The 27,984-nt window shown below is 46.8% G+C and overlaps 1 protein-coding gene across 10 annotated transcripts in view; it reads right to left on the bottom strand.

Moving 5' to 3' along the window:
- LOC119656644 (zinc metalloproteinase-disintegrin-like jararhagin) overlaps positions 1 to 27,984 on the bottom strand; it is a 973,582-nt gene that overhangs the window by 434,098 nt on the left and 511,500 nt on the right. For all 10 annotated transcript variants that reach the window (XR_005250066.1, XM_038063100.1, XM_038063098.1 and 7 more), the window contains one exon: positions 25,685 to 25,764. Coding sequence is in view for 9 of the 10 variants with exons in the window: in XM_038063100.1 (XP_037919028.1) it covers positions 25,685 to 25,764 (80 nt within the window). In the remaining variant the exon portion in view is untranslated. The remainder of the gene's footprint in view (positions 1 to 25,684; positions 25,765 to 27,984) is intronic.

The following is a 27,984-nucleotide window of genomic DNA, read 5'->3' as shown; positions in this document are numbered from 1 at the left end:
CTTTTATCTATTTTAGGTACTGAAGTCCCCCATTAAAATGTTCAGGATTTAAGTGTTTACTTTGAATATTTACATATCTTTCCTGTTTCCGTTCACTTCTTTATTGCGAATCCTTGTTCAAATATAGTACTAAAGTCAATATACGTTCGTACGGTCCTATTTTTGCCAATACGTGAGACTTGGATTGTTGTAAATACAGATAAATTGTTGTGCGTATGTAAGATACATATGTATCTTGCATAAAATTGTCAATTCTCTTTAAGATTACCCAAATTTTCTTCAAATAATAATTTGTAGGAGAAAATTTCGGGGTAGTAGATTTAGCCCCTTCAAATGTTCGTTATCTCTACGAAATTTTGGATTTTATGCCTTCAACAATAAAGTGAGCTACGGACGGTGCTATCAATGCAAAACGGAACTATTGACAGCTTTAATCCATCATAAATAGTTGGATTTTGGGCAGATGCATTAAAAAAGTGTTGAAGGTAGTTCTCCCGGCATCCCGTCCGAACATATTACTACCGTAGAACCTACGACCACAACTACGAGCTGCTGCGAACTCTTCTCCCATCAGCACCTACGGCTATAGGAAGGTGGACATGAGTCTCGGACTGCGCCGAACGTTTTTGTAGTGATTCTGGCGGATATTAGCACCACATTTTAGGCGCTCACTTTCTGTGTTATTATGGACTGTTGGCGGACCTGCAGAATAAGGCCTTAATAGACCCCACAACCTCTTTACCGACGTCACGGAAAATTTCCACCTGCACAAACGAAAGGCCATGCGGAGATTTCAGATGTCTGAACGCTCAGACAATTCCCGATCGATACCGTATTCCACTCATCCATGATTTCGCGCAAATGCTTACAACCTATAGTGGATCTAACCAAGACGTATCATCAGATCCCTGTCGCCCCCGAAGATATTTCGAAAACGACACCTTTCGGGCTCTTCGAATTCACCAGAACAACCTTTGGCTTGTGCAACGCTGCGCAGACTTTTCAGAGATTCATCCAATCTCGCCTACGAAATTGAAACTTTTGTTTCGTATACAGGGATGATGTTTTGGTCGCTTCATCTTCCGAATCTGAGCAGTTGGAACATCTCGAGTGCATTTTTCCACGTCTCCATGAGGCCGGACTGGTTCTAAACGTTGAAAAATGCAAATTCCTATTGAACCAGGTGAAATGACGGAATCCAACCTGTCCCAGAAAAGGTTGAAGCGATTAAGAACTTTCCCGCGCTAACCACGGTGAAGGATCTGCGAAGGTTCTTTGACATGTTGAACTTCTGTCGTCGTTTCTTGTCCAAGGCCACCCATCACCAAGCGATATTCAACGCTTAGTTGTCTGGGCCCAAAACTAAAGACTCCCGAGAGGTTGCATGGTCTACTAAGGGGGTGCAGACGTTTGAGACGGTTAAACCACCGCTTACTGATGCAACATGGCTGGCATTTCCTCGACCAGATGCACTCCTAGCTGTGTTTGTTGATGCCTCAGACAAAGCGGCAAGCGTCGCTCTTCACCAGAAGGTGAATCAAACCTAGCAACCCTTGAGTTTCTTTTCGAAGCAACTCAACCCAGCTCAACGTAAATACAGCGCCTTCGATCATGACCCACCTCTAAATCAAATACTTCCATTTCTCCCTTAAGGGCGGGCCGCTCACCGTGTTCACGGACCATAAGACATTCACTTTTGAATTAAACCAGAAGCCCGACAAACGTCCCCTCTGCTATCTAACACGTGTCCGGAAAAGACAATTTTGTTGCAGACACTTTGTCGCGAATCTCGGAGGTCACAGTCCCCGTCGCAGTCGATTATACGGCAATCGCCTAAAGGCAAACTTCAAATACAAATTCAAGGAGTCTCCTATCTCCTGCTTACTCTGCCAGACCTCAGAAAATGGACCTAAGGCATTCATTCCGGCCAATTTCCACATCGAAGTATTTGACGCAAGGACGATCTTGTGCACTCAGGCATCAGGACGACGAGCAGGTGGCTGTTTATGAGCAAGGACATCAACTCTTGAGCCAGACAGTGCAAGGAGTACAGAAGTACAATGTCAACAAGCACGTAAGCAATCTGCAGGATTTCACACCACCCATCTCAGCATCATTGTCCCTTTGCGAGACTCGCACGGATACAAGTATTGCCTCATAATCATCGACATGTTTACGCGGGGCCCTGAGGGAATACCTCTGATTGACATTACGGCACAATCGAGGCCGAGGACCTCTGTCGAGAGTGGTTCCCGCGCTATGGTGTACCAGGCGTAATCATCACGGACTAGGGATTGCAGTTTTAGTCTACTCATTTCTCGAAATTAGGCAAGCTCCTTGCCTTCAAACAGCTTCGGGCTACTGCCTACCACCCACAGTGCAATAGGATGCTGGAATATTAGCACCGGACGCTAAAGGTCGCCTTAATGGCTCCGGATGATTTGTCGTGGTCGCAGTCCTTGCCTTTTGTCCTCCCGGTCTTAGAGGAGTTGACGGCTAGCCTAGCGGAGATGGTGTACGCGGGGAATCTGGGCCTCCCCGCGAACCCTCTGCTGGACATCATGGCAGGGTCAAGCGAAGCTGCGTTCGACTCCACTTTTACGACGCACGACAACGGAGGTTCTCATTCGAGTGAACGTTCCTCGGAGGACGCTGCAACCATCTTATCTTAAATTGCAGGACTTGATCATTACTCCAAGCGACCGCCGAGCGTCAAGTTGGCCCCCGCAATATATTAAGATTTATCTTAGTCAAAGTTAAGGTAGAATTCTACATATATGTTAAAGTAGAGTTGGTTCCATAAAAAACTCCAAGAAGAGTAAACTATTTATTCTTCCTATTCGCCAGATAAGATATCCCTAACCCTGGGATTCTTATCTTTCTCATTAAATAGTCAGAAAGTCTGGAGAGGATCCAAATACCATCCAATTCTTCAGTAGATCTTCAGTCTCGTTTAGTATAACCGCCTGATCCTGTGAAACCGAGCCATTATTAGCTGCATATGTGTACAAACACAGATGCACAAGAATCAGGGTCTAGATACAAGTCTCCTTTTTACTTGACTCATCAGTGGTTAAAGGCTACCTTAACACCTACTAATCTTTATATGATGTCCAATTATACAGTTCGCTTCGAGATCTCGTAGTGAACGGACGTGTTGCGGAGCAATCCAAGTGTTCTAGGAACGGAAAATTAAAAAGTGACAAAAGTGACGGAAGTGTTAAGCGGAGTGCTTGGTAGAGCAATTAAACAAAGGAAGTATCGTTCTGTTAACAATATACAGTGGATCTCAATATTATTGAGACACCGTATATTAAAGTATAATTTACATGCGATTGTTTTATTCTTTTTTCTTTTGGTGAACCGAATTCCTGACATCCACGCAGGACGGGCTTGGGGACAAAATGTCCGCCAAGAGGGCGAAGATGGGGGCTCCTCTGGCGAAGAGGAGGGCCCGAGCCCCGGAGACGAGAATCGAGAAAATCTGCTCGAGATAATAAAAAAAGCTGAAGGAGGAGATCGCGGAGCTCCGGGCAGAGCTCAGAGCAGAACGTGAAAAACGGCAGGAGAAGGAAAACCTGCAAGCTGGACAGCCCATTGAAGTGGACGACATCGTGGGATATGTGTCTGCTTTCGCCGGAGATGTCTCGGGAGAGCCGACCAACTTAGAAGCCAGCAACATCGTAGTCGGCAACATTGAAGTCAATAACGTTGGAGCCAACAAAACCGTAACGAGCAACATCACTGCTGCAACATCGGAGGTCGAAGACCCATTCAACTTCGTCACAAGACGTAAGTCAAAAAGAAGTAAGGTTAGTGCCAAAAGTGTTAAGATTAATGAAAACACTGCCCAGGCAAATATTACCCCAACCCCCGCTCAGAAACCAAAGAAGCAAAAGATACCGGTGATTACCGGATATTCATTAAATGTTCCTGTTCTGCTAAAGTCCCTTAAGGCAAAAGGGATAAAGGCAACATTCAAGAACACGAGGGCGGATAAGACCCTCATTTTCGCCGAATCCATCGAGGATCACGGCAAAATCTTCGCTCTCATCAAAGAGCAAGGCTTAAACGCCATAAACTAGCACCCCTCAATCCCCTCAATCCCCTCATTATTCGAGGATTACATCGGGAAACCGATGCTGTAGAATTCTGGCGGAGCTCAAAGTTGAGCATCCGCAGCTTAAAATCCGGTCTGTAGTCAACTTCCTGACAAATCAGGACAAAGCTCTACATAAGGAGAATCCTTCTCTCCCAATGAAGTCTCAATCGGGACTTTTTATAGTGACCTTCGAGCCCTCTCAAGAGCTCAACGACGCCTTCAAGGTGAAATACATTCTACACCAGAAGGTTACCTAAGACCGTTGGAACAGATTCAATGTTTCAATTGTCAAAATTTTCGGCACGTTGGTCAAAATTGTACAATTGTACATCGGTGCGTTAAATGCACCACAAAACATCCGCGTGGCGACTGCCCACGCCCCTCAACGGAGGTGCCGCAATGCTGCAACTGCGGCAAAGTCGGACATCCCGCCAGCTTCCGCGGTTGCCCAGCATATAAAGATATATTGGCCCGAAAAGAAGCTGCCAAAGTCCGCGAATCTAAAGAAGCACAGCAGACCAAACAGGCAGTAGCACAACTGTCGCAAAGTTTGGCCAAACCAGGCATATCTTACGCCGAAGCCATGAAACAATCATTGCCCCGCGTGGCCCCTGCACTTCCACCTCCAACAAAATCTCTCCCAAACCAGCCGGCTGCATTCCGTGAATTGGTTGGAGCCCTCACCTCAGCCAGCACGAATGAACAACGGCAATTCGCTGCCATTAAACTTATTCTTAATTTATGGAGTTAAGTATCGTTACTTTTAACTCCGTGTCCCTTGTATCTCACGCCAAACGTGCCACTGCCCAGGTGTTGATTGACTCTCTGAAAGCAGACATTTATTACGTTTCGGAAACCCATCTTAAAAGCAGGCATAACGTGAACTTCACCGGATATAATTCCATCCGGGACGATAACAACACCGGCTCTGCCTTATTAATCAAAAAAGATTATGAATTCGAGGAAGTCGCCATAGACAACCTGCTAACCTGTTCCGCCGCGGCGGCTTTCATTAAAACGGCTGGCAATAAACGGATTCTCATTGTCTCCGTTTATATTAGGTGCCAATCTAGAAATGAGGAACTGGGCCATGACTTAAAAGTCTTGAGCGATCTCCAGTTGAAATCTAATTACCATGTCTTTGGAGGCGACTTCAACTCCAGGCACACTCACTGGGGCGACACGGCCATTAACTGTAATAGGAAAACCCTGCTCAAATGGATCCACGACCCTTTCTCGCCTACCAATCTCGTGATGGTCTTGCCGAATTTTCCATCAAGGCCCAGTAGTCAATCTATATTAGACTACTTCCTTCTGTCTATGGAAATGAAGCAAAGCTTTCAGGTAATATCATGTGATACCTTACCAGGCATGTCCGACCATTTCGCGGTCAATCTCAAACTGTCCTCACCTCTTTCTTTGAAAAAGAGAGTAATGACCACAATTAGGTCTTTCGCCCACACTGACTGGGATAAATTCAGGGCTGAGTTAGCACCAAAACTCAACTTGAAAAAGCTCTCAAATAATCGCAATCTGTCGGACAAAGAAATCGACGAGGCTATTAACTTGGCGTCTGACGCTATTGACACTGCTACACGCAGAAACTCTAAGCTGATAAAAGTCGATGAGTTTGAATTCAATTCTCTTCCACATAAGATAATGCTCCACTTGAAAGTTAGGCAGATTTGGAGGCGTAATCTTAAGCGCAAATTTCACGAGTACGGGAATAAAATAATTCGGAATATAAAACATTACTCTCCCGGATTAACTGTCTCAGTACGCTAATCCGTGGTATGGTGGCGACCTTTCGTAGCAAGGAATTGACCTGCAAACTTGCAGACATTAAGCCTGGAGCTAATATGTTCCAAAATATCAACAGGCTAACCGGGAAATACAAAGCCCGCAACTTTGTTCTAACCCAAAACAAAGTGCGAGTCTGCAGTGATGCTGAGAAAGCAAAAACACTTGGGGAATTCTTCGAGCGACAGCTCAACGCAACACCTCCGACCAACAGAACGACTCTCATTAAGACTGTTGATTCAACAGTCAGAGATTTCACTTCTAGGAACTGCTACAGAATCACGTCTTTTTCTGCCCAGAACCCTTCCAACAAACCTACTGATTCGAGCAGATTTCTGAGTTAATCACAAGTCACTGCTATTACCCATAACCTTAACGGTAAAAAGTCAGCAGGCCCAGATGGAATTACGAATTTCGTCTTAAAAAATCTTCCAGTAGCCTCCATTAAGTTCCTGCTTGCGGTTTTTAATAACTGCATTAATAATGGCTACTTCCCCTCGACCTGGAAAATAACCAAAATTATAGCCATTCGGAAAGGAGGTGTTTCCTGTGAGCGTGGTAACTTCACACCCGTTTCACTTCTATCTAACCTGGGGAAGCTTTTTGAGAGAGCATGGACCGTAGGGCTGGTCCAACACTGCAATCTTAACAACATTATTCCATACCATCAGTTCGGTTTCCGTGCTAAACACGGAACACAGCACGCCCTAAGCTACCTCCACGATACTGTGGCCAGCAGACTTAACGTCAATAACAAACCCACGGTAGCTTGCGCTCTGGATTTAGAAAAGGCCTTTGATTCCGTCTGGATAAACGGGCTAATCTATAAACTGATCAAATACGAGTTCCCAACCCCGACGATCAGACTTGCCATCAGTTTCTTCGAGGATAGACATTTTTACGTCAGTTTCGGAAATGAGATTTCCGATCTCTTGTCGGTTACTTCTGGGTTGCCGCAGGGATCCATTTCTGGTCCTACTTTATACAATATTTTCACTGCTGATGTCCCCTCCCCTGAGGACGGTACAGAACTTATGCAGTATGCCGACGACACACTCGTCTACTCCTCTAATTTTCGCCCAGACAAGGCAGTTAGCGATATAGAGGATTACTTGGTTGACCTCTGCTACTACTACCAGAGCTGGGGTATTAAAATTAACTCAACCAAGACACAAGTCTGTTCCTTCAGGAGGAAATCTACATACTTGGGATCTAGATCTATCCACCGGAAGGCTAAACGCCTGACACTGGAAATCGGGAATACAATAGTAAGAGGGTCGAAATCGATCAAATATCTAGGAATCAATTTCAACGAATTCCTAAGATTTAACGACCATGTTAAACTCGCCATTGGAAAAGCAAATGGTGCATTGCGCAAGATCTACTTTCTTCTTTGCAAAAAAGTGGGTCGAAGCACCAAAACTAAGCTGATCCTATATAAGACTCTCATCAGGCCCATCATATGCTACGGAGCCCCTTCGTGGATCACTTGCTCTTCGAAAGCCATGGATAAATGCATGTCTTTCGAACGCCGTGTATTAAGACATTGCACTGGATTGTCTTACAATTGGAAGACTAAGAAGTGCGGCAGGAACACCATAGTATACCGGCGAGCAAATATAGACCCCATTAAAGAATATATTCTCAACATTACGGAGCGGTTTTTCAATAAACTTGAAAACCATCCAAACCCAAAAATTAGAACACTGCATGAGCAGGGCAAAACAGTCCCACTAGCGACTTTCCTTAGGCCGTGCCAGATACTGAACCCTGACCTAAATCAATAATCTTGTCCCTCTTCGACACACCTTGCCTGGTAGGAGTGCAAAGTGCGGACGCAGTTTTGAAAATAGGTTAAGTAATGTTTTAATTAAATACAAAGCCAAGGAACGTTGTAAATTACAGTTTGTTTTTACACAATAAAGTTAATTACAGAGAAGGTCGGGTAGGCCAAGCAATGTATAGCCACCCATTGTAATAATTCTAAGCTAGCTAAGCTAATTCTAAGCTACTTTTAAGCCAAATGTATCAGATGTAAGACACTAATTGGAAATAAATAAAAAAAAACAAGTCGGGAAACCGGAAGCTAGACGCTTCAGGTATGAAAGGTTTTGTGTATTTCTTTTATAAAGAGATTTGGGTGTGCATTTGTCCCATTAGCATGTAGCACGTAAAATATGCATATATTATGTGAAAATATCCACTTTCAAGTGAAATTGACATTCATAGTCTCGAATTTGCAGAGAAGCGACAGCGTTGACCTAGTATTACTTTGTTAGTAATAATGCGATTTTCACCAAATTTGGCAGGATTATGTTCTATGCTGTAGCCTATATTGTTGCAAAATTTTGTGATTCTAGGGTGAACTTAAGGAGAGTTTTCCTGTCAATTACTAAAAATTATAGTAATGTACTATTATTAGCTTTATTTGAACAGGTAGCGGTATGGAGGGTATTTCGGAGCCTAGGCGCCATATTGCGACAGCCCCCTGATTTTTGTCAGATTTTTCGGTTGGGTACTTTCTGAGAATGGGTTCCTTAAAAAAATAACCACTTTCAACCCCCGCACCCCCCACCTTTTCAACAAATGTCAAAACTAAGACCGGCTTCGAAAAGTACTAATCGAGACCTTTAATTTGATACCCCACATGACTATATTTGATGAAAAAAAATTTACACCCTCCTTTTGCATGTATGGGGGCCCCCTCCTTAAATTCGACGTAAAAGGATGTAACTCACTATATGCGTGAGCGTTCACAGTTCCCACCTTTCTATCAAATTTGGTGCCAATAGCTACAACCGTCTCCGAGAAAAATGCGTGTGACGGACAGACAGACAGACATACAGACATACAGACAGACAGACAGACAGACAGACTTGGAAGCGACAGAAGTTGGTACTTCTGCCTAAGCCTGGTAAATCACCAGGTGAACCATCTTCATACCGACCCATCTGTCTTTTGGACACGGTGGGGAAAATGTTAGAGCGGGTAATCTATAATAGATTACTCCCGGTTGTTGAGAGCCGAGGCGGCCTTTCAAATCGGCAGAATGGGTTCCGGAAAGCCAGATCAACCATTGATGCCATCAAATTGGTTACTGGCTTGGCCGAAGATGCAATTCACGGAAAGGGTAATACCAGCAAATATTGCGTGGTAGTAACCCTGGACGTGAAAAATGCATTCAATTCGGCCAATTGGAATCTAATACGGAAATCCCTAGCGAAGATTGGTATTCCCGCCTATCTCGCTGCTATCGTCGATAGTTACTTAACTGAAAGGAGACTATGGTATTACACTGATGACGGACCGCAGGAGTACGTTGTTTCCGCCGGTGCCCCGCAGGGCTCCGTATTGGGCCCACTACTGTGGAACATCATATACAACGATGCACTTAATCTTCCCCTTCCGGAGGATGCCACAGTGGTGAGTTACGCTGACGACGTAGCACTGGTTGTTGTCGCAAAGCATCTCGAAGATGCTGAGTTATACTCAAGCGAGGCAATCAGTGCTGTCAAACGCTGGTTGGAGAGCTCTGGTTTGACGCTTGCGGAGGAAAAAACAGAAGCGGTCCTCATCACGAAGCGCCGGAAGAGAAATTACGCCTGTGTTAGAGTCGGGAATCATATCATCACTTCCAAGCCGACCATCAAATACTTGGGGGTGGTGATAGACAGGAAGCTCAGCTATAAGCAACACTTACAGTATGTTTGTGATAAATCATCCACTGCTAGTATGACCCTGGCGAGGATGATGCCGAACGTGGGAGGGCTACGGCATACCTCTAGGTTACTTATAGCCAGGGTGGTGACCTAGATCATGCTCTATGCGACCCCAGTTTGGAGGAAGGCGTTGTGGATGTCAGGGAATGCTACCAAACTGAGTTTAGTCTACAGGAGGACAGCCCTGAGGGTATGCTCTGCCTTCAGGACTGTCTCAGATGATGCAGCATTCGTCATCTCTGGAATGATGCCGATTGACATATTGACAGATGAGATAGCGAATATATACAATGCGAAGCCAACCTCTTCCTCATCGCGGACGAAGAACGCTGAGAGGGAGAGATCCATAAATAGATGGCAAGAGCGGTGGGAACGTTCGGGAAAGGGTCGGTGGACTCACAGGCTCATTCCTGCCATCAAGGAGTGGTTGGAGAGACGACACGGTGAGATTAATTATAATCTCACCCAGTTTCTCACGGGACACGGAGGATATCTCCAATACCTTCACAGGTTTAAATTGGAGACCTCACCCGACTGTCCAAATTGTGAGGGAGTCCCAGAGGACCCAGAGCATGTATTCTTCCACTGTCCGAGATTTGTGGAAGAAAGGAGGAATCTAGAAGAGACTCTAGGAGAGGTGCTGGTACCAGAAAATCTGGTACCGAAAATGCTAGCACATCAAGAGAATTGGGATGCGGTCAACTCCATGATCGCATCTATTCAAGATAAATTGCGAAAGGCAGAGGAAAGGAGAAAAGCGCGGTCACGTGCGCCGCGTATAGAAGAAAGGTGACAAAGCTAGAGTGAGCTGACTCCGCCCCGTGATGTAATACCTTATGGTGGTTCCGCGGGGCAGGAAGGGAGTCGGGGGTGGTTTTAGTGGGTAAAAATCCCACACGCTGGTGTGTCCAGACCATTGTCTTTTGAAGATTTCCACCTCCTCAAAAAAAAAAAAAAAGACAGATAGACAGACAGACAGTAAACCGATTTTAATAAGGTTTTGTTTTACAAACAAAACCTTTAAAATCTCCAATTATACCCGCCTACTAGCTGAGATGTGTAGGTGTTCGTCACCATAGATTGGGGTTTGCAGCTCTATCTTTTCCTGTTTGAAAGTGGGCATATAATAAAGAGCTTATGTTGGTTTCGGGGTATTACAGTAAGAAGCGCTGCATACCCTTCCATTTCTGTTTATTGTTTAAATTGTACACCTACATATGCTGAATGAATTTTTGGCAAATTAAAATTTCAAATTCTTTTCCACTTTCTGATAATGGGCGGACATCTTTACGCTTGTACTCAGAGGGCAGAAGACGTAACAGGCGCAAGAAGCACAATTTACGACCATCCATTTCTCATATTCACACATGCCATTCACATCTGTAGTTTCTGTTGTTGTATCTTTCCCTTGTTATCATCAAGGCAAGTGGAAAATTTCCATTTTGGAGAGTCCTAAAACTGAAAACGAATATATGGAAATAGAGTGAAACCTTGAAAGCTCGGTTGCCTGTCTGTTTGTCTGTCTACTGCTTCAAGCCCACAGCTAAATTTTCATTGAATTTTCAGAGATTTAAACATTTTTTCTGCATTTTTCATTATGAAATATTACACCCTTCAGGCATTTTGGGAGTGAATATGAATGTTTTCCTTTTATGAATTCCATTGTGCCGGGGTGTGTACATTGTTGGGAGGCATACACATGTTCAGATGTTTATTCTATCCTCATGCCTTGCTGAGAAAGAGTTCATTGCGAGGTTATTGTGCTTTGCAGGCATATGAAGGCCTTGGGTGAACTTTCATGGAAGTTATTTGCAAGTCACTTAAGGGACTAAATCAGGAATAGGCGCAGCGAGTTTGAGGGAGGAATTCTTATTTGAAACCTTCTTCATTATCCGAAATGTTCCGTGAGGTTTCGTCGCCTTGTCCCGAGGTAACAGTATCCTTTTCACTCGCAAGGTCTTGGTCTTAACCGATAAGAGGTGCGATGAAAGGCCACCTGACTCCGGCCGCGTCCTAAGATCGGTGTATTGCTCTATTGTAGGCATCCTGTGCTTTCGTTTTCAGGAGTTAAGTGAGTCTAATTTAAGGTGACGTTTATGCTAAATGAAATCGTTTTAAGTATCAACGTTCGTTTTAACATATCCGAGCTATTTGAGAGGCTCAATTCAAGTGGAATTAGTACGGCAGCGATAGCGTCGAGAGGGTGAAGTGCGCCAGAGCTGGCTCTTGTAATAAGTGAAGATTCTAGCTTAGATACGATTATGTGTGTATCGAATTGAAAATTATGAACATGAAATTGCTGTTGAGCTTGCTTGAATATCGCTTGACTCCAAGTGCTTATGAGTAAATAATCCTCAAGGATAGAAAAACAGGATAAAACTGTACACGACCATGAGAGAATTCGGTATCTCGACGAAATTGATAAGACTGACTAGGCTGACCTTGACCAATGTGCCAGACCAGATAAAAGCAGCAGGATCACTCTCAAGACCATTCGACATTAACAACGGTCTACGACAAAGGGATGCCCTATCATGCATTCTCTTTAACCTCCACCCAACTACTAGCCTATGCTGACGATATCGACATCATGGGAAGGACGAGAAATGTCATTTTTTTCTCCTTCTTAAAATATGACATTTCTCGTCACCTACTCTGCTCTTCACTCCTGTAGCGAGGTCTAAACTGAGTGGAGAGCGCCGGTGACGTCATCTGTCCGCTGGTATTAGCAACATTCCCAACAATCCTGCCGCACCACATCACTTCGCCCCCAGATGAAACCGAGGGGTTTCAGCCACCGAATCCGGAACTGTGTTCCCCATCAGTCCTTGAAGCGAACGCGCCGTTGTTTAGGGGTGCATACGGGCTTCAGCCTGGACAGGGAGACCGCCTTTTTGTGTCCACCGATCTCGAGCTGAAAGAAATGTTCTCCCCACTCGAGAACGCGGTACGGGCCTTCATAAGGAGGCTGCAGCGGCTTCCGGACGGCATCCGTCCTGACCAGGACATGCGTACATGTGTCCAGTTCCTTGAGCGCGCAGACAGGTGCGGACGAGTGTTTGGGAGGAGTGGCCTTGATGCGTCGGAGATTGTCTCTCAGCAGACGCACCAATCCCGACTTGGGAGTCTCGGATTTTCCCCGTATACCAGCTCCGCGGGGCTGGCAGCAAATTCCTCTCGGCGTGTTGTACGTACAGATCGAGTTGGACGAGAAGCAAGACTTGGGTCCAGGACGGATCGTCGCGTGCCATAATGGCGGCTTTCAGCGTCCGGTGCCAACGTTCTGGCATCCCATTGGATTGCGGGTGGTATGCAGTAGTCCGCTGGCCTTTAAACCCTAGGAGTTTGCTTAACTCAACGAACGTCTCAAATCTAAAATTTACCCCAATGTTGTCCGTCCAGTCGCTCTCTATGGTTCTGAGTGTTGGCCGACCATAAAAGACAATGAACGGCGTCTCGCGGTAATGGAGACGAAGATGCTACGTTGGAGTAGTGGCGTCACACGTTTAGATCACTTCCGAAATGAGGATATCCGCGGTCGTTATGGGGTTGCACCGATCGTGGAAAAGTTGCGGGAGAGGCGTCTTCGATGGTATGGTCACGCAATTCGTGCAAACGAGAATTCACTTGCCAAGATTGGTCTGAACATCGAAGTCGATGGTAAACGACCAAAAGGCAGATCTAAGCAACGGTGGCTTGATACGCTGGATGGGGATTTGAAAGCCTCGAGATTGCACCCAGATCAGGCATTCAATAGAGCCAAATGGCGAAGCCGATCACGACGAGCCGACCCCGCTTGTGAACGGGACAAAGGCTGAAGAAAAAGAAGAAGAGTTTGCTTAACTCCGAAAAAAGGGTGGACTCAAATTGCATTCCCTGGTCAATGATGACCACTGCAGGGACGCCAAAGCGAGGTACCCACTCTCGACAGAGGGCTTCGGCACATGATTGCGCCGTAATGTCTTTCAGGCCACCGCGTAAACCTGTCGATGATTGTGAGACAATACCTATAACCGTGCGAGTCTCGCAAAGGCCCTACTACGTCGAGGTACAAAAAGGAGTAAACTGGAGGGACTTTGTCTCCCTGAGATGAGGGGTACTACCTTTCAACTCTCCGAAGAAGTGAAATATCTGGGAGTCACTCTAGATAAAAAACTTCTTTGGAACAAACATGTAGAGGTAAAGATGAAACGAGCTCTCATAGCTTATGGGCTGTGCATACGGACCTTTGCCTCGACATGGGGACTCAGGCCTCATGTGGTAATGTGGATATACGTTGCCATCATTAGGCCGATGTTCGTATATGCATCCGTAGTGTGGTGGGTTAAGGTGAGACAAAAAGGTTTTCACCGTAAACTAGACGCACTGCAAAGAACTGTTTGTCTGGGTATCACTGGTGCCATGAGCACGACATCCGGCGCAGCTCTGAATGCACTACTCAATTTGCAGCCCCTGGATATATTTATTCAAAGCACTGCAATGAGAGCAGCTCATAGGCTAATTCGATTAGATCTATGGGAAAACAACGGATGTGGAGGGCACAGAGCATTGGAAGAGTTACTGAGAGGACTGAATCCAGTTCTTACAATGCCTTCTGATTCTCGTGTCCCCATACATATGTTTGGTAGAAGATATGTAGAGGACTGGGAAGACCCAGAGGAATGCGTGGCGGGATATACGGAAGTCTTCTACACCAGTGGCTCAAAAACAGAAGAGGGTTCTGGAGTCGGAGTCTACCTCTCGAATAAAAACGAGAAGTGGCCTTTTCCTTTGGGACAATATGTAACGGTTTTTCAAGCTGAAGTTTATGCGATCCTAAGGGTGGCAAACTGGGTGATTGACGAGCGGTTGAAGGGCAGGTGCATCGCAATCTGCAGTGACAGTCAAGCTGCACTGAGGGCATTGAGCAGTCCTTTGATCACCTCGAAAATCGTTCAGGAATGCAGAAACCGTTTGAACTCTATGTCTAGATTCAATACGGTGGAACTACTCTGGGTACCTGGTCACTGTAGCATAGAGGGAAATGAAATCTCGGACGCTTTAGCGAAAGAGGGGTCAATCTCCCCTATGCCGGGACCGGAGCCAGCAATTGGGGTATCAGTAGCATTGGCTAAATCTGTTTTCAAAAACTGGGAACAAGTTTCCCATAATGACAGGTGGCAGAGCCTAAATGCTGCTCGACACACCAAACTTTTCCTGCCAGAACCCAACGAACGTACCGCAAAGTTTATCCTGTCGAAAAGCAGGAGGACTTGCAGGAGTATTGTGGGCATTCTGACAGGCTGGGCATATGTTCAGAATAGGAATTACCGAAGATGATACGTATCCTTCCTGTAATGAGGAAGCGGAATCCACGGAGCATTTCCTATGTGAATGCCCCGCCTGTGGACGCATCAGGCATCAGATCTTTGGTGCCGATGTTCTCCAATTGCGACGGGTAGCATCACATCCACTAACGGAAATCCTGCGATACGTGAACTAATCCGGAATATTCCGTTAGACGGGGGAGGCGAGTACAATGGGCCAGAAGCTGTAGCTTCTCCCCCACCATACACACACACACATGTCGAGGTGTATTGTGTGAAACCGCTTGGTAGTGCGGGGGAGTGGGCCCACTTCTTTCCTTTTATGCCTGGTGACTTTACACTTTTGGCATGCGATGCACTTTCTGGCCCAGGAATTGACATCCTTGTTCATGGAGGGCCAGAAGTATTTATCGGTGACTAACCGATTTGTTGACCTGATGCTAAGTCGTGAACCGCGTGGAACACTTCCTTGTGAAAGGTGGCCGGAATGTAAGGCCGAGGTCCCTTTTCCGGGTCTTCGCAGCAGAGAGAGAGGTTCGAGCCGAAGATGGGCAACTCCCGAAATTTGTATTTGGGGTTGGATTTGAGGCTCTGAAGTACTGCGTCCTCCTCCTGCGCCTTGGCAATAGCCGAAATGTCGAGTGTAGCGGGGATGCTAACCTCGGAGACACGAGACAAAGCGTCAGCAACTATGTTGTCCTTGCCGGACACGTGCTGGGTGTCTGACGTAAACTGGCTTATAAAGCTCAGATGTCAAAGTTGACGAGGGGATGCTTTGTCGGGATTTTGTTTCAAAGCATACGTGAGAGGCTTATGGGCCGTGAACACTGTGAACGGCCTGCATTCAAGGGAGAAGCGCAAGTATTTGATGCTCAAGTACGCGGCGAGCAGTTCACGATCGTAGGTACTGTAGTTCCGTTGAGCGGAGTTCAACTGCCTAGAGAAGAAGCTCAACGGTTGCCAGACGTGATTCACCTTTTGGTGAAGAGCGGCACCTACTGCGGTGTCAGAGGCATTATTAAAAACGGCTAGGAAATGCCAAGAGTGTAGCTTCAGCCAGTTGCTGTCGGGATTTATTGAACGGCCGGACAGCCTCCTCAGACCACACGATCTCTCGTGTATCCTTAGTTTTGGGGCCAGACAAGTACGCGTTCAAAACGGATTGGTGTTTGGCGGCCTTGGGCAGGAAACGACGATAGAAGTTTAGCATGCCCAAGAACCTCCGCAAATCCTTTACAGTTTTAGGACGCGGAAGCTTGTAATAGCTTGCACCTTGTCTGAGTCAGTCTGTATTCCCTCAGGGGAAATGGAGTGACCGAGGAATCTCACCTGTGTTTGAAGGAACTTACACTTCTCAACGTTTGGAACTAACCCGGCCTCAAGGAGACGTTGCACTCGAGATGGGCTAAGTGCTCAGACTCTGAGGAAGAAGCGACCAAAACATCATCCAAATATGCGAAACAGAAGTCGAGGTTTCGCAGGACCGAGTGGATGAACCTTTGAAAGGTTTGAGCCGCATTGCACAATCCGAAAGTCATCCGGGTGAACTCGAAGAGTCCAAAGGGTCTGCATATTGCCGTCTTTGGAACGTCTTGTGGAGCTACAGAGATTTAATGATAAGCCTTGGTTAAATCCAAGGTCGAAAAAATGCGGCAATTCGCGAGGTGATGTGCAAAGTCGTGGATGAGTGGAATTGGATATCGGTCAGGAACGTTTGGCTTAGGGACCATATGCAGTGGGGAAGACCAACAGCTGCACTTAGTCCGTATGGGTGAGGATGATCCCAAAGTCTACAAGGGCAATATCTATGGTAGAAAAAGAAGACGAGGCAGACCCTGCCTAAGATGGAGCGATGGTGTAGGTCAGGACGCCAGAGAGCTTTTAGGGATATCGAATTGGTGGACCTCGGCGCAAAACTGGGATGTGTGGAGTTCCTTATTAAGGCAGGCCTAGACCGGATACCGATTGTTGCGCCGTTGATGATGATGATAAAAACTCACGTAGACCTTCCCCCGGGTTTCTGTCGTAGATTCGGTCATTAGAGCAACATGGTTGCGCGCTTTTCACACGAGATGCGTATTTCAATGCAAACTGTAATCGTTTCAAACTTTTTTCCGAGTAAATTTTCCATTTTTCATTCCACAGCTCTTCTGCCAGGACTCGCGTGTATGTGTGGTTGCTTTCAGAATTTTCACACATACCCAGGCTCACAGGCTCTTTCTCTTCACGTAAATATTTGAATTGCTCTAGTTTTCAAGTGGTACTACTTGAAAACAGCAGTAGCGCAAATATATAAAATGAAAAACTCACTTTGATGTAGTACGTACGGAAATGCGCTCTAAGAAAGAATACTTTTCCTTTATTTCTTCTTTTTTTTTGCAGTTTTTCTTCATCCCTTCTTTGGCTCAGAAACCCCACGTTTCCATGATGTTCGTGCAAATTTATGTATGCATGTAGTCGCTTTGCGTGAGATACATTGGAAAGTACAACCCAAGAAGAAAGGGATAAAATTGAAATCAGGACTATAGCACTATCCTTGCTCTTTGTGTTGTGTAGTGCTGCGGCTTTTGATAGTTTAAAGTTATTGTATCATAACAAAAGGAAAAGTCTTGTTCCGGTATGATGGAGAGAAACCACTTCAAAATCGCACTAAAAGAAAGGAAACAGTTACAGTGCTGAAGATACAAAAGCACCGCTATTGGGGACAACCGACTGGATTGATGCTTATGACTGTATATATTTAAACCGCATCTCACGGCTTTAATGCTTTGAAAATTTCAAATTGTCTTAGTATCTGGTGTTGGGAGACCATCCCCCCCCCCACCACCCCCCATTCAGTCAAAAATTTTGCATTTTTGAATCATATATTTGGGGTGGAAGTAGCTTTGCAGGACAGAAGAAACCAATTAGAATCGGGTGAGCATGTCCTTAGTAATTTTCTGGAGGTAAATATATATAGATATATATGGCTTCCATTTACACCTTAGTGGGGCATAGCGCGTCAACCACATCTACGCGCATCATCCGTAGTTATCAGAAATTCCCTTCGGCCTCCTCCCCTCCACGATTTTCTGAGATCCCTGCACTCTTTCTCTACTGTTTTGCGCCAAGTGCCCTTGCCCTGAACCACCCGTCGATCATCTTGGAAGAGTGGATTCCACTACATGGCGCAGCCAGCAACGCAATAGTTGTCCCTTATTAATGTGTGACCTAATCATTGACACTTCCATCTTCGGATCATAGTGCGTAGAAGTGCCAAACCCGTGGGCCGACTAAGTTCTTCGTTTGAGATAGTGTCCGGGTAGCATACTCCGATGATACGACGCAGATAGGTGTTTACGAAAGCCTGGAGCTTTTGAGTAACAGCGAGGTTCACTTTTTATGTACTGGTAAAATAGAGCAACACAGAAAAAACACGAAACTGATAATGTCTTTAACGGACCCAGACCTTACCGAAAAATCTGAAAAAATCAAGAGTCTGCCACTATATGGTGCCTAGGCTCCGGAATACCCTGCATGATGATATCTGTTCTTATAAAGTTAATAATAGTAATTGGCTGCAAAACCTTCCTTAAATTCATTCTAGTACCACGCAGAAATATAGGCAATAATATAGAGCATGCTTCTACCAGGTTTGGTGGAAATCACTCGACCTCCTCGCAGTGGCGGCTGGAAACCGTCTTCGGACGGGCTAAGAGTGTATAGAACCAGGCTGGGAGTAGGCTTATCCAACTAATGAGCTGGTCAAGTTTTCGGGGCAAGTGGAACTGGTGGGAGGATGAGCCGAAGCAACAGCACGCGGATCGTCCTCCATGCACTGGAGAAGGTGCCAATACGACCAAGCCAAGGTGGAACAGTATATGTTGATTTGGCTCAGTTACTCATTCACAGCTGAGTCGACTGGTATCCAACGTCAAATCACGATACCAATTCCACTGCGACCAGTGAGATTTGAATCGCGACCTTCCGTACCACTCAGCTATTCGGACGGACAGGTCGAACACAAAGACAAGCGAAATAGAGTAGGCAAAAGCTCGGACGCTAAGCAACATCTGGAGAAAAGTACGCAGCAACACCCAGCCGTCAGACCACGAACTGCAAAACTCTTCAGCGATGTGGCCAGGAGCCACTTACATATGAGGCTGGCGGATGGTAATTCCGCTAGCGACAAACTAGCGCCGGAGTGGTGGACCAGTGTTGAGGCCACAATGTTGGGCATGGTCATTGAATATCTCTTTGGCGCCAAATTCCTCTCAGGTGGCCTGTGGGTTCCACGTTATAGCTTGCGAGGACCAATTTTCCAGGGACTTTTTCGGTTCGTCCCTCGCTTAGATCAGCGACACCTGGGAGGGCGTAAAAGTCAAAGTCATCTCATACGATGAAATTCCCAGGGGGCATGTCGCTCGAGTCTGGTTGCCAAAGATCATGGATAAGGACAAGCTAGTCCAATCCCTGCGCCTTCAAAACCCCAGGACTCCCATGGACGACTGGGTTGCTATCAAGGAGGAGGAACCCCAGATAAATAGCCAACTTTTTTTCTGCTCCGTATAGACGAAGAGTGCCTGGAGGCATTGGAAAAGGTCGACTCTAAAGTGCGGTTCAGAGTCAAAAAACGCAAAGGTAAAAGTGTTTCGCTCTGCAAAGACGGACGACGACCTGGATCAAATCAACGCCGCCAACGAGCTGTTGTTGGAGATGAGCATCGGCGGTTCGAAAGGACTGACGGACCCCCACGTAAGCAGATCATGCTGAGGAACCACAGAAAGTTTGCAGCACTCGAATTGCGCCTCGTCTAATCTTCTGGTCTGCCTCCTAGAGGAAAACATAGATATCGCACTAATACAGGAGCCTTGGATTGGAGGCGACCGAACCATCAAAGCGCTCCAAAAGAAATATTTTAATTTATTCCACAGCACATGACACGATAACCAGGACAGACCTAGAGCATGTACCCTCGCGAAGAGGAGTCTGCACGCTTTTCTGCGTCTGAACCAGAATTCCGGCGACCTAGTCGTGGTCAAGTTGGAGTAGGCGGGGGCTGAGAACGTATATATTTTCCCAATTTACATGGCTCACGACCGATCAGCTCCGCCAGAAGAACTACAACATTTGACCAGCACCATAGCAACAAAGAAAGCCAACCTGTTGACATGCTGCGATGCCAATGTAAGACATACGCTTTGGGGTAGCTCGAGAATCAACGAGACAGGTAAGTCCTTCTTTGATTTTATTATTACTACAAACTTATCGGTGTGTAACAGGGGAAGCACGCTAGCCTTCGATTTCCTTAACTCGGAGAACTGTAATGGTTGGGAGGACATCCTTGATATAACCCTTATAACCGACAATTGGATTCTTAGGGTGAAGAACTGGAGAGTGTCTGACCAGAGATCCTTCTCAGATCACAATTAGATACTTTTCAGTCTAGATCTCGCCGCAGAGGTCTAGAAACCCTTCAGAGACCTCAGCAGGATCGACTGGGGAAAGTTTGATCAAGTAATTAAAAAGAAACTCTCCGGTGCGTAAATTGGTAAGATTGGCACGACGGACGAACTGGAGTCAAAGGTCGGGTCTCTGAAGTCTTGCGCCCTAATAAGTACAGCAAGAAGATACTGGCACCCTGGTGGAATGAAGATCTCTTCAGCTTCAGGAAGCTGACTAGGGAAATCTTTAAAATCTGCAACAGGCATAAATATTGACAGCCATACAAGGGCTGCCTGAAGAAGTACAATTCACCGCCAAGAGGCAGTCTTGGTTGGAAGATTGCTAGAAAGTCGAATATACCAGCGAATCCGCGAGGCTCAGTAAAATTCTGTCCAAGGAACATAAGAGTCCATCCTTTCTTAAAAAGTCGGAAGGCTCCTGAACGGAATTTTCTGGTGAAACCTTCGAGCTGCTAGTTTAGACGCACTTTCCCGACAACGAGGAGGACTGTGAGTCATAGCCTTGCTCGAATGGTTCGCGGGGTGGCCGCCATGCGACACTATCAAGTCGGTAATTACCGGGAATAAGATCGGCTAGGCTATAAACAGCTTTTCCGCATATAAATCTCCGGAACGCATGGCATAATGCCAGTTCCAGAAGCAGCAAGAAAGGGTTGTGCCGTGGCTTGTTGAGATTTACCGGACTGTATCTCTTTAGGATACATACGACAGTCCTGGAGACGCGCACGAGTGGTTTTTATCCAGAAAGCGGGCAGGCGCGGCCATGAGTTCGCCAAGGACTTTCGACCAATCAGCCTTATCTCTTTCGTGCTGGAGACCCTAGAGCCCGTCCTGGAATCCTGAGAGAGAACGCCTTTCTCCCAGCATGCCTACCACAAAGGCAGATTTGCAGAAACCGCTCTCCATGAGACAATTGGCACGGTTGAGCGGTCACTTCAGAAGAAGCAGTACACCCTTGCTGTCTTCTTAGATATAGAGAAGCGCGAGAGGCTGAATGACTCAACAGGCCAGCAAACCCCGAAAAGAAAAAAGGACTCAACTCCCGAAAAGGCGGAGTTCATGAGAAGTACGTCTGAAGCTGCCAGTGAAAATACTGCAGTGGCTACCTCGAGAAAAGGGATCGAACCTTCAAATGCGGATGCGGAAGCTTGGAGGAAGGTAGAACCGCGGAAAAGAAATTATCGGAGGAAGATTAGACCGGAGGTGATTTTCATTTCCAAACGAGGCGAAGGGTCATACGCCGACATTCTCAGGAAAGTGAAGGCAGACCCCGAACTCACCAATTTGGGAGACAACGTCAGCTGCATTAGACGGTCCCAGAAGGGAGATCTTATGTTGGAGCTTAAGAAATCCAAGGATGTAACTGCGGACAAATTCTTAAGCCAAATGGGGAAGACTTTAGGGCAGGAAGCCGACATAAGAGCTAACAGGCCGGAGATCAGAATCAGAGGAGGTTTGCGAAGCGTTGGAAAAACAGTTTGATCTTGCCGGACTACAAGAGTCGGTATTGAAAACGCTAAGGAAAGCGGAGTGGAGAACGCACTCAAACTGTTAGCAGCAGGGAGAGTGAGAATAGGCTGGGTTATGTGTCGCCTTACGGAACAGGTGGCGTTAAAACGGTGCTTTAGATGCCTTTGGTCACATTGCGAAGGCATGCACTAGTCCAAATGACAGGTCAAAGCAATGCAGGAGATGCGGAGTGGAAGGCCATATCAGCAAGGACTGCGGAGCTGACTCAAATTGTCTACTGTGCAAAGGAAAGGAGGGTGTGGACCATCGGCACATTGCGGGCAGCAGCAGGTGCCCGGAATACAGGAGAACCCTTAGCACAAATCGCAGATGAGGTTGATACAAATCAACTTCAACCACTGCGAGGCGGCGCAGGATCTACTCGCGCAAACCATCCGCGAGAAAAACATCGATGTGGCCATACTAAGTGAACCATACTGAAACCGCGGTGGTAGCGTTTGGGTTAAAGACCAAACGGGCCAAGCAGCGCTGTGGACTTGTGGAGAACAAGCCTTCCAGGAAATATTGGAGCACCCGGAGCAGGGCTTCATCAGAGCGAAGGTGAAGGGCATCCACATCTACAGCTGCTATGCTCAACCCAGCGCTACACTCGTCGAGTATGAGCGGATGCTTGCTGCTCTTGTTTTGGATGCAAGAGGACGTTGGCCGATCATAATTGGAGGTGATTTCAATGCGTGGGCTCTTGAATGGGGCAGCCGGGTAACTAATGTCAGGGGACGTGTTCTCCTCGAAGCATTCGCGGAGCTGGACGTGGTACTGGCGAATGTTGGGTCTTCGTACACTTTCCGGGGAAGGGGCCTGGGGTCTATAGTGGACCTGACATACGTGAGTGCCACTTTAGCCAGTAGAATCGCTTGGCATGCCAGTGAGGACTATACTCACAGCGACCACCAGGCAATCTGCATAGAGATCAAGGGGCGGATCGAGCTCGAAAAAGAGTTTTCGCAGAATGCCGGGTGGTATGCTTGGCTGGACAGTGAAAGCTTTCGGGGGGGATACGTTTTCCGCGGTGCTCAAATCCGACATATCCCTGAATGGTACGGCTGGAGAGAAAGCCACCCAGATCACTCGATGGGTGACGGAAGCATGCGATACTACTATGCCCAGAAGGCGATTGCTGCCCAGTAGGCAACCCAACTACTGGTGGAACAACGAAATCGCAAGTTCGCGAGTCGCATGTTTTCGGGCAAGGAGGCTTTGCCAGAGGCTCAGGGGAAAACCCGGTGGCGACGGTCGAGAGGAGACACACAAGCAATTGCGTGGCCGCCTAAAGGAAGCCATTCGGAGGAGCAAAAAGAACTGCTTCAACTGCTTGGGGCGAGGATTACAGAGAGGTGATGAAAAGGCTGCGGAAATCACCCCAGGTGACCTGTCCGCGCCTCCTGAAACAGATTGTTACCACTCACTTCCCTCACCACGAAAATAGGGGAAGGTAAATTTTTGTCCAGCCAAATGACGGCATAATACCGCCTGTAACTGTGGAGGAGCTGCGGGAAATATGTGGTAGGTTCGGTGACAACAAGGCCCCAGGTTTGGATGGCATCCTCAACCGAGCTTTGAAACTGGCAGTGAAGACTAGGCCCGACCTTTTCGCCAACACCTTCGAGGCGTGCCTAAAAGAAGGAATATTCCCTGCCCAGTGGAAAAAGCAAAAGTTGGTGTTGTTTCCGAAGCCTGGCAAGCCACCTGGAAACCCAGCGTCGTATCGTCCTATCTGCCTGTTGGATACAATGGGGAAGATGATGGAGAGAGTCATCTACAACAGACTCCTGCCCATCGTCGAAGCCAGCAATGGTTTGTCGGAACGCCAGTTTGGTTTCCAATGCGCCCACTCTACGGTGGACGCAATTGGCATGGTGGTAAACCTGGCAAAAGGTGCACTGATTTCTGGCGGCTGCTGTGCCGTGGTGGGGTTGGATGTGAAAAACGGATTCAACTCGGCCAACTAGAATAGAATTAAAGGGGCATTGGCTGACATAGATGTCCCCGGATACTAGCGAATTTGGTGGAAAACTACCTCTCAGAGAGGACTCTCTGGTACGGGACGGATGAGGACCCCAGAGAGTACATTGTCACAGTCGGGGTACCACAGGGATCGGTACTTGGTCCCCTGTTGTGGAATATCATGTATAATGGGATGCTTGTTCTTCCCGTCCCAGAGGGGACTACGATTGTCGGCTTTGCTGATGACTTAGCTGTGGTTGTTGCAGCAAAACACCCAGAAGATGTGGAGGTTTACGCAACGGAAACAGTGGGAGTGGTAAAGTCCTGGCTAGAAAAGGCCGGGCTGACCTTGGCGGACGCGAAAACGGAAGCGGTCTTAATAACGAACCGCAGAAAAAATAACACTGTAAAAGTGGAGGTCGGTGGACATACGGTCGTATCAAAGTCGGCTATTAAATACCTGGGGGTAATAATTGACACCAAATTGAGTTTTAGGGAACACCTAAAGTATGCTTGCCAAAAGGCAGCCAGTGAAACCACGGCGCTTGCAAAAATGCGCCAAATATCGGTGGACCGAAACATTGCCGGAGGTTGGTGCTAGCCGGAGTGGTGCGCTCCATCCTGCTCTACTCGTCGCCTGTGTGGGCAGAGACGCTTGCAAACTCTCAGAGACGGAAGCAGGTGAACTCGGTTTACCGGCGGATGGCTTTGAGGGTTTGCAGTGCTTTTAGAACCACATCAGATGAGGTAGTATTGGTGGTGGCAGGCATGATCCCGGTTGACATTCTGGCCAAAGAAATGAGTGTCCTGTACAACGCAAGACGTATGGAGGGGCATGCACAGCGTAGAAATGCGGCAAGGTCAGAGTCGCTTGATCTCTGGCAACGCAAATAGGACGAGTCTACGAAAGGTCGGTGGACACACAGGCTCATTCCCAACATTAAGGTGTGGCTTGAGCGAAAACATGGGGAGACTAACTACCACATTACCCAGTTCCTCACGGGACACGGTGGTTGCTAGAGGCAGTATCTGCACCGCTTTGGGTTGGATGATTCTCCGAACTGTCCCAGATGCGATGGCATACCGGAGATCCAGAGCATGTGATGTTTCACTGCCCACGATTTGCGATGGAGAGAATGAGCTTAAACCAGGTGCTGGGCAGGAGCGGGACCCCGGAGAGCTTAGTTACTGAGATGCTGGAGTCCGAGGAGAAGTGGCTTGCGGTTGGCTCCGCAATCATCGAAATGCAGGAGGAGTTGCTGAAGGAAGTGCAAGAGGAAGGAAGAGGAAAGCTGCAAATAGGGGATGGATGAGTGCTTAAGAGTAAACCTACCACCTCAATGGTGGTCCCGCGGGGCTGGGGCTGGTGCTGGAGGCAAGGTCCCGTGATTTTTTGTGAAAATGACACGTGAGGGATCGAAGCGTTCAAAGGACCTCCCCACATTCCCGAGCCTGGCTAGGGCAGGGGCGTACAAGCATTCCGATGGAGCCATTTTTTGGAGTAGCTCTCCCCTCTTGTTCGCCTCTGGCTACTTGGGATGGACTGTTGACAATCACAACTCGAATTTCGTCATAACATGTGATTTGGTTCCATTCCGAAGCTTCGCGCACATATGTAGATGTAGATATTATTGAAAATTATTTAGTCAAATAAAAGTTTAAAGATATTCAACAACTATTTGAAATTTACACTTTTCCTTGCTTATTTCGAACTTCATTTTAAATTTTCTGGAAGCTACAACTGGAAAGCAACTCCCAAAACTTTTCACATCCTCCGCTAATAGCTGCGACGGTACACACATTGAAAATCAAGTACGGAATCTAAGAAAAAGTACTTACGAATTTAATTCCAAATCCAAACGAAACTTATGATTAAAAGCCTTAATCAAAAGCGAGGTTCGATGGAAATGTTTCCCAGTCTGCAAAAGAAGAAGAAAATGAGAAATAGAAGGAAAAGTTTGATAAATTGGTTTTCCAAAGAAGGAGCTTGTATATAGTCCTATATATAATATAATGAGCATATGAAAATTATGAACACGCATTCAGGAATACACACACATGCACTCACAGGGGAGCCCCTACGGCCAAACTGACGTCCTAGGGTGGATTGGGTGTTAACAGTGGGAGCTTATTCATTAGTCTTCTGCGTAATTTTTCCTGCACTTTTTTTGGTAGAGTAGCTTATCCAGCGGTAATTATCTCCTTTCTACGAATGTGAACGGGTTCGATTCCCCCAAATCTCCAAAGCAAGTAAAGCAGCTTTCTTGGCAGTCAAAGAGAGTCCTGAATTAAAATCGTTATTTCTTATTTCGTAAGGCTTGTCATATGTATATACGAATATGTGCGAAACACCAAGGGAAGGCATCCAGAGAGAAAATTAAGTTCACCACCGCTTACCTCCCACCCTGGCAATCATTTCTCATTTGTTCAAACGAGAGAAAATCTAATTAGTCGCACATCGTTCGTCATAAATGAAATGAGTAAATAATTTATTCCCCCCGGAGCTATGGCTACATCGCGCAACATCCACTAATACTCCATAATGGCAGCTAATTGATATTTGAGTCCGAATGAAGGGAATGGAGAAATTAACGTCTTGCTATTGTGTACGGAGCAGTAGAAAATATGGGCGTATGAAAAGGAGTAACGATTGGTATGGATCGGTGGGTGGCTGGGCAAGAAGAAAGGTCGTTATGGGAGAATGTTGAATTTGAAGATACTCCGCGTTGAGCTTTTAACTGAATTGCATTTCAGGCCACAAATTTCCTTCGAAGGAGGCGCAATTTTAGATAATTGGTCTGGTGCACTTTGAGGAGCATTCGGATAGGCTACGGACATAACCCCCCATGTGAAATTGAATTACTAAAGCAGGAATGAGCCATAATATCGGAGGATGTGCATAAAAAGATAGTCATCATCATCAACGGCGCAACAACCGATATCCGGTCTAGGCCCGCCTTAATAAGGAACTCCAGACATCCCGGTTTTGCGCAGAGGTCCACCAATTCGATATCCCTAAAAGCTGTCTGGCGTCCTGACCTACGCCATCGCTCCATCTTAGGCAGGGTCTGCCTCGTCTTCTTCTTCTACCATAGACTTTCCGGGCGGGATCATCCTCATCCATACGGATTAAGTGATCCGCCCACGGTAACCTATTGAGCCGGATTTTATCCACAACCGGACGGTCATGGTATCACTCATAGATTTCGTCATTGTGTAGGCCACGGAATCGTCCATCCTCATGTAGGGGGTCGAAAATTCCTCGGAGGGTTCTTCTCTCGAACGCGGCCAAGAGTTCCCAATTTTTCTTGCTAAGAACCCAGGTTTCCGAGGAATACAGGTGGACTGGCAAGATCATAGTCTTGTACAGTAGGACCTCTGACCCTATGGTGAGACGTTTCGAGCGGAACAGTCTTTGTAAGCTGAAATAGGCTCTGTTGGCTGACAACAACCGTGCGCGGATTTCATCATCGTAGCTGTTATCGGTTGTGATTTTCGACCCTAGATAGGAGAAATTGTCAACGGTCTCAAAGTTGTATTCTCCTATCCTTATTCTTCCTGTTTGACCAGTGCGGTTTGATGTTGTTGGCTGGTTCGTCTTCGGTGCTGACGTTGCCACCATATATTTTGTCTTGCCTTCATTGATGTGCAGCCCAAGATCCTAAGATGGATGAAGACAGTTTGTACGTCTCGGGTGGTTCTTCCCATGATGTCGATATAGTCAGCATAGGCCAGTAGTTGGGTGGACTTGAAGAGGATCGTACCTCTTCCATTTACCTCAGCATCACGGATCACTTTCTCGAGGGCCAAGTTAAAGAGGACGCATGATAGGGCATCCCTTTGTCGTAGACCGTTGTTGATGTCCAATGGTCTTGAAAGTGATCCTGCTGCTTTTATCTGGCCTCGCACATTGGTCAGGGTCAGCCTAGTCAGTCTTATTAATTTCGGCGGGATACCGAATTCTCTCATGGCCGTGTACAGTTTTATCCTGGCTATCCTATCATAGGCGACCTCAGGGATCGTCAACGATCCTTCATGGGTCGTTTACGATACGGGGAGTGGCGTCCCCGAGGTGCCCGAGCAAGTAGTTCTGACCCCCTAGCTGGCATAATACTTGCGTCCTAGGTAGTAGCCTCGAG

Source organism: Hermetia illucens, chromosome 5 (assembly GCF_905115235.1).
Source record: "Hermetia illucens chromosome 5, iHerIll2.2.curated.20191125, whole genome shotgun sequence".
NCBI lineage: Eukaryota > Metazoa > Arthropoda > Insecta > Diptera > Stratiomyidae > Hermetia > Hermetia illucens.
The sequence above is the reverse complement of the archived record's forward strand: the minus strand, read 5'-3'. Positions and strand labels throughout refer to the sequence as shown.